This window comes from Ammospiza caudacuta, chromosome Z (genome assembly GCF_027887145.1).
Source record: "Ammospiza caudacuta isolate bAmmCau1 chromosome Z, bAmmCau1.pri, whole genome shotgun sequence".
NCBI lineage: Eukaryota > Metazoa > Chordata > Aves > Passeriformes > Passerellidae > Ammospiza > Ammospiza caudacuta.
This window is the reverse complement of record NC_080632.1, coordinates 27425346-27432253: the sequence shown is the minus strand read 5'-3', so window position 1 is coordinate 27432253 and position 6908 is coordinate 27425346. Positions and strand designations below refer to the sequence as shown.

General features: G+C 46.5%; 1 protein-coding gene across 1 annotated transcript; it reads left to right on the top strand.

The window, feature by feature from the left end:
* Positions 1-4073: 4073 nt before the first annotated feature.
* On the top strand, positions 4074-6543 carry CKS2 (CDC28 protein kinase regulatory subunit 2). Its single transcript, XM_058824117.1, has 3 exons — positions 4074-4251; positions 5060-5187; positions 6138-6543. The coding sequence occupies exons 1-3, from the start codon at positions 4193-4195 to the stop codon at positions 6188-6190; spliced, it is 240 nt and encodes a 79-aa protein (XP_058680100.1). The 5' UTR covers positions 4074-4192; the 3' UTR covers positions 6191-6543.
* Positions 6544-6908: the final 365 nt, after the last annotated feature.

Below are 6908 nucleotides of genomic sequence, written 5' to 3'. Positions count from 1 at the left end.
TGAATCAGAAGGCTTGATTTATTAATGTAAGATATAATACATTATAGTTATACTAGAAAGAATAAGGAGAGAGGTTTTGCAGAGCAGCTAGGCTAGCTAGGAATAGATAGAAAAGAATCCACAACAAAGCTGTGGCCAAGGACTCAGTCCCCTGGCTTGCACTGGTGATTGGCCCTTAATTATAAACATAAAACATGAACCAATCACCAATCAAAATAGGTGCCCCTGCTGCATTCCCCAGCAGCTGATAATAATTGTTTACCTTGTCTTCGGAGGCCTCTGGCCTCCCGAAGACACAGAAATCCGAAAGAAAGGATTTCTGTGGAGAAATGTCTGCGACATCTCACCTTTCTAAATTGTATAAAAATAAAAGAAAAATGCTGATGTGGAATGAACAGGAAATTCCTTCACCTATAAAATATAGAAGACTAATAAATCACTAAAACAATCCTACAATATAAGAAAATTGCGAAATACAATGTAAAGAGAATTTGAGTCCATGCAGCTGAGTTTCAGGGACAGTCCATCAGCTGAAGTTGTTTCTTTTGGACATCTGAGAGTCCTTTTTGTCCTGAAATCAGCATAACACAATTTTAAACAATTTAAAACAATTTAAAACAATTTGAACAATTTTGGAATGTCCTTTCTGGCCCTTCAATGCTTCAGCGCTTCAGAGCTGCTGCCCGCTATTTTCAATCTTTTTTATTTAATTTTTAATTTTTTTTTTTCTTGAATCAGAAGGCTTGATTTATTAATATAAGATATAATACATTATAGTTATACTAGAAAGAATAAGGAGAGAGGTTTTGCAGAGCAGCTAGGCTAGCTAGGAACAGATAGAAAAGAATCTACAACAAAGCTGTGGCCAAGGACTCAGTCCCCTGGCTTGCACTGGTGATTGGCCCTTAATTATAAACATAAAACATGAACCAATCACCAATCAAAATAGGTGCCCCTGCTGCATTCCCCAGCAGCTGATAATAACTGTTTACCTTGTCTTTGGAGGCCTCTGGCCTCCCGAAGACACAGAAATCCAAAAGAAAGGATTTCTGTGGAGAAATGTCTACGACAGCCCATTGTTCAGAATCATGTCCAGATGGCTTTGGAAGGTCTCCAAAGCTGGAGACTCCAGCAGCTCTGTGCCAGTGTCCCATCTGCCTCACAGTAAAAAAGGCTTCCTGACGTTCATAAGTAACATCCCATGTTTCAGTTTGTGCACACTACCTCTGGGCCTGCCAGTGGGCACCACCTGGTTCTGGTCTTTGCTTCCTGCCTTCAGGTTTTCACACACAGGTTTTCATCTTTGTAGCCCTTCATTGAACTCTCTCCAGCAGCTTCACCTTTGTCTTGCAGTCAGGAGCACAAAGCTGGGCACCAGCAGAGGCCTCACTTGTGCTCTATGGAGGGGCAGGATGACCTCCCTCAACCTGCTGGCAACACTTGGCCTTACTGCAGCCCAGGGCACTGCCAGCTATCCTTACTGGAAGGACACAGTGCTGGGTCACATTCAGATCAGGGCTCATCAGAATTCCCTGGTTCCTTTTCTGAAAAACACATCTCCAGCTGGGGAGTTCCCACCGTGTACTGGTGCCTAATGCCTATGGTTGTTCCTCCACAGGTGCAGGACTTCGCTCTTCACCTTGTTCCATCTGTTCCCCTCAACTTCATGAAGGTCCTCTCAGCCTATTTCTGCAGTTCCTTGACTGGGCAGCACGACCCTGTGGTTTCTCAGTTACCCATCCCAGCTAGGTGTCACCTGCAAACTTGTCAGGAGTACACTCTGCCCTACCATGCAGTCATTAATGAAGATGTTAAAAACTGGGCTCAGGCCCAGTTTTGACCCCTGGGACACTTCCTGGTCTCCAAACAGACTTGTGTCATGTGTCACCATCCTCTGGGCCTGGCCATTCACCTGAGGTCACCGTCTGCACACCCAGTCCACACATTAACTGCTTCTCTTTCAAGGTAGAGCCTGGAGCCAAAAGTTGCTGAAGTTCTGCAAAAACTGGTCTCTCCCTTGCTCTCTATCAGGTTGGTCAAGAGCATGATGTCCCCTTTCACTTCTGAACAAACTCAAAGGAGAAAGGCTTACACGCAGCCTTATATAAAGACCAATTTTCTCTCACGTTCAGTATGCATGAGATAAGCAGAAAGCTTATAAAAGAAGACACAGAGAGGAAATGTCCTTCATCCACCATCACGGTGGTTTGATCTTTCTTCCTCATCATTACACAGTGATATTCCTAACAGAAATCATTGTGTACATTCTGCCTCAAGTATATAAAAATAACAGTTGTGCTGCCTGAAATTACAATAAAAAACTCCAAACCTGTCTATTTTGAATAACCTAATCAAAACTTCAGAAAACTTGCAGGTGGTTTGTACTTTTACAATTATACTGAAATATAAATTCCTTTGTTATGTAGATTTCACACATTCAGCTATACCAGTTCAAAAACAGAGACTTCATTTTTCCTGTAAATGACCTGTGCCTAACAAGCTCTAATATGCAGTCAAATTAAGAGAAAAATATTACTGCTAGATTATGAGAAGCACTTCTTTTAATGGTTGCACGGTGTGATACTGGCTTAAACTTTTTTTGTTTAAGGCAAGCTGGAGTGCCAGTAGAAACAATGCTACTAAAAAAATCATACCTATTACCCACGCATGTGTATCAGCAGTCATGCATCACATGGATTTGCTTGGTTTTTTTCCTACATCAGAACTGTTTTCAGACAGATGCATTACATAACCACGGGCAGTACCCACGTTTCTGGCAGCACCAAGGAAGCAAAAACTTCTTTAAAGACTTAGCTCCTTTTTTCTGCAGAGGCCCAGCAAGGAGAGGAGAGGAGAGAGGAGTACACCACGGGCAGGGGGCATGGAGAGTGGGAGGAATTTAGACATTAATAAACTCTTTACTGCAAGGGCGTGAAGCTCTGAAGAGACTGCCCAGGCCAGCCGTGGGTGCCGCATCCCGGGGCTGTTCACAGCCAGGTATTCAACGTGAGCAACCTGACCTGGAGAAAGGAGTGCCTAGGTATCCATGGTTTGTGCCTGGAACGACGTGATCCTTCAGGCCCCTTCCAACCACTCCATGGTTCCATGATTCTATGAAAGCGACGGCGGGATCGCTCTTTCTGGCTGATCTCTCCCACCGTGCTTATCTCATCCCACAGGGCAGAAGTGGCACGGCTTATCTGGGGAGCCACAGCACCTCCCAGCAAACCCTGGCAGCCTGCTATGCGCGCATTCCCAGGGAAGCATTCCATGGTTTGTTCCTCTGGTTAAGTATGCTTGTAACATCCTTAATGCTGAAACTGCTGTAACTGAAATGCTGCCCGCAGTTCTGGGCACACCTGCACCCCGCGTTTTATCTGGGTCACGCTGACCAAATAGGACTGACGGTGCAGCCATTCCCGACAGCTGCGCCCCAGGACACCACGGGCTTACAGCAGCTACCCGGCAGCGAGGGGACAGCACCATTTTAAAGTGAACACGACGCTCAGTTAAAAGGACGAAGGCATGACTTTTTCACTACTCTGAAATAAGCAGGCTCTCTGTACACCGGGGACTGGACCGAGCCGAGCCGAGCCCGGCCAAGTCGGGAAGGGAAGGGCAAGGCAAGTCACGGCAAGGCAAGGCTGAGCCGGGCCGGGCCGAGTGCAGCAGCGCAAAGCAATGGCGCAGAGCGGCAGGTCGAGCTGCGCATGTGCGACGTGGGCGCAGCGGCCCCACCCCGGCCGCCCCGCCGTAGGCTGAAAGGGCCCGCGCCTGCCCCGGCCGCCGCTGGCCAATCATCAGCCGCGCCTGCCCCGGCCGCCGCTGACCAATCATCAACCGCGCCCCTTCCCCCGCTAGCCCCGTTTCGGGCCCGCGCTGCCGTCTGCCCGACCGCTACCGCCTGTTACGTAACGCTCCCCCGCCCGCCGCAACCGCCGGGGATTGGTTGGGAGCGGTGAGCGCGCGAGTCACGCGGCGGCGGGCTCGGGTGGGGCGCGCCAGCGCGGCACGCGATTGGCCGGCTCCGGCGAGAGCCAATGGGAGTCGAGCCGCTGGATTCAAACGGTGCGGGGCGCGGAAGGGGGCAGTTAGTGCGCGAGGCGTCCGTGAGGGAGTACTCTGAGGCCGCTGCTCGTCCCGCTGCTCGTCGTTGCTCGTCCCGCTGCTCCAGCCTGCGCTGCCGCCCGCCATGGCCCACAAGCAGATCTACTATTCCGATAAGTACTCTGATGAGGAGTACGAGTACCGGTAAGAACCTGTAGGAGGGTGCCTGAGGGCCAGCTGGAGCGGTTAGGAGGAGCTGGTCCGTAGGCAGGCAGCTCGGGCAGGCGCCTCGGTTGAGGTGTGCGGGCTGCTCTCAGGGAATGAGGCGGCTCCGCCGGCAGAATAGAGCCAGAGAGGGTGCAAGGCCAGCGGGAAGGGGCTGTGCCGAACCCCTCCGTGGGGGCTTTACGCGTGGCTTTGGACTGGTGGGACGAAGGGGACGAGTGACCGAATGCCTTTACCGGTTGGCGCAGACCGCTCGGTGAGCGGCCCCCACAAGCCCTGGCCACAGGGTGAGGGCGGAGGGGCGATACCCGCTGCGCCAGCTCCAGGGAAGAGGTTGTGGCAGAGCCTGGGATGGGGCAGCCTCGTCCCCTGCCGACGGGGAACTGTTGGAGTTTAACTCTTCTAGACTTGAAATCGGTATTACAAATACTTTAGAAGTCCAAAGTTCTTATTTTTCAAGTAGCTGATATATCAGCCTGTTGCCAGGAGCGCATGTTTCTCTGAGTATATAGTCATTGGAGTCTGAAGGGGTCTAAATCTCATCTAGAAGATAGTTTGGCTCCCAATTTGCAGTTGCTTTACAGATGTAACGTTTAATAGTGGTAAGTGACTTTAGACTGGGTTCTGGGACGTCTTTCATAATCAAATTCATGCCAAAATTCAGTACTCTTGTTTTTTTTTATAGGCCAAGTGAGTGTTCATAACGTGGTAACTGTCAGTGCAGGTATCTTCCAATTTTCTAGTGTATAGTATTTTGTGTATGCGTTTAATAATTAAACCTCTACAGACATGTGATGCTGCCACGAGAACTTTCAAAACAAGTGCCAAAATCTCATCTGATGTCTGAAGAAGAGTGGAGACGACTTGGTGTTCAGCAGAGTCTTGGCTGGGTTCACTATATGATCCATGAGCCAGGTGAGCACATCTGAACAGAATTAGGCAAAGGAAAAAGTCAAATATCAGACTGGAGATGTTCCTGCCTCTGCCCATAGAAACAGGCTTTTTGTGAGCTCTTAAATAACATGAGTATGCAGTGACTGAACCAAATTTAATAGAGCAGCATATCTTTAAGTCATAAAGCTGACTTTATGCCACCTACTTTTTTGTACAACAACTTAATAGATGCTCATGTGGACAAGGTCCTGTATTAATCCTCTGAAAATTCTAGAGGATAGTTTTAACTCTAGTTGTGGAGCCTCCTGAAAAATCAGTATTTCAGTTAATGGGCTGTGAAGGCCTAAGACCCTTACTAACTAGGATGTTGGTATTACGGGATCAGCCATTCCAGGCTTGTGCCATTGACTAGCTTGACTAAAAAGTAACAGGTTGATTGATAAATTGCAGCAGCATGAAGTTCCAAGTTTCTGAAGACTCAGGTGATAAAATAAGCATAGCCTTCCAGTGTTTCCCTTATTTGGGTACCTTTGATATTTTAGACTTTTTTGGAGGCATTTAAAATTAAGAAGACTGATTATAAGGTGAGCAGGCTGTATTAGCCAAGGTGGATTTTGTTGGTGTTTGATATGTGCCCAACAGACAGTATCAGCAGTTTGTCAAAGTTACAGTAACAGTGTTTATCAAGTAGCCCAATGTGAGGAGACATTATAAAATACTCTGGATTTTCCTAGCATTTCCCTCCTGTAAGGCTCTTAAACTTAAGATATTGCCAGCATTGGGTATAAAAATAAAAATTTGAGTGTTGTAAAAGTACTGCGTACTTGGTCTGTTAATATTACATGTGGGGCTATACTTAGACTTTCTAATTATTTATTTGAAACTAAGCCTCAACTATTGTTCAAGATTACAGAAATCGCTTTAATCAAAATCTGTACAAACTCACACTTTGTTCAATTTTCTTTCTGCAGAACCACATATTCTGCTCTTCAGAAGACCGCTTCCAAAGGATGAGCAGAAATAAGCCATGGCCTTTTGAATCTTCTGGAACTATGTATATGAGTGTATATATGTTGGTAGTATTCAGTGAATACTTTAAGTTTACAAAACATACATCCGAACCTGTGCATGAGCTGTATTATTCACAGCAACAAAGCTCAGTCAAATGCAATTCCAAGCAGGCTGCTATGATGTTCAAAGAGTGATGAGTTTATCTTTTAATGTTAATGTAAGTGCCTCTCTGACTTAAATTTTGTTTGTGTGGCATGTTCTAATTAGCTCATCACTTGTTAGTGTTCTGTAACTTTTGCACTCAAATTTTCTGCTGTAGTCTAGTATGTTCAAATCCAGTAGTTCAACTGTTTAGTAGTCAGTAGGTTTAAGAAATAAACTTTAAATGCCTTATGAAACCTCAGTGTCTGGAGTTGTGATTTAATGTTTTTAACACTGCCTGCTTCAAAAAACAAAACTCATTTGATGAACCTGGTATTACTACGTATAAACTTAGGGTTGAGTAGTACTCAGTATTTTGAAGAGCTTCTAAGGCTCCTTTGTTCAACTTTGCCAATGCCAATTATTTTTTACTCTGGGGTTGTAGCCGCTCTTCCTGTCTTGCATCCACATTATCACTGAGCCTTTGCGGGAGGTGGTTCTGTATACTGAGTAACTCTCAAGAGAAACGGGTTCATTTCACAGGCTAATTGTGTTGTGGTTGTGCACAATTTGGAAGGCCAACAGAAGCT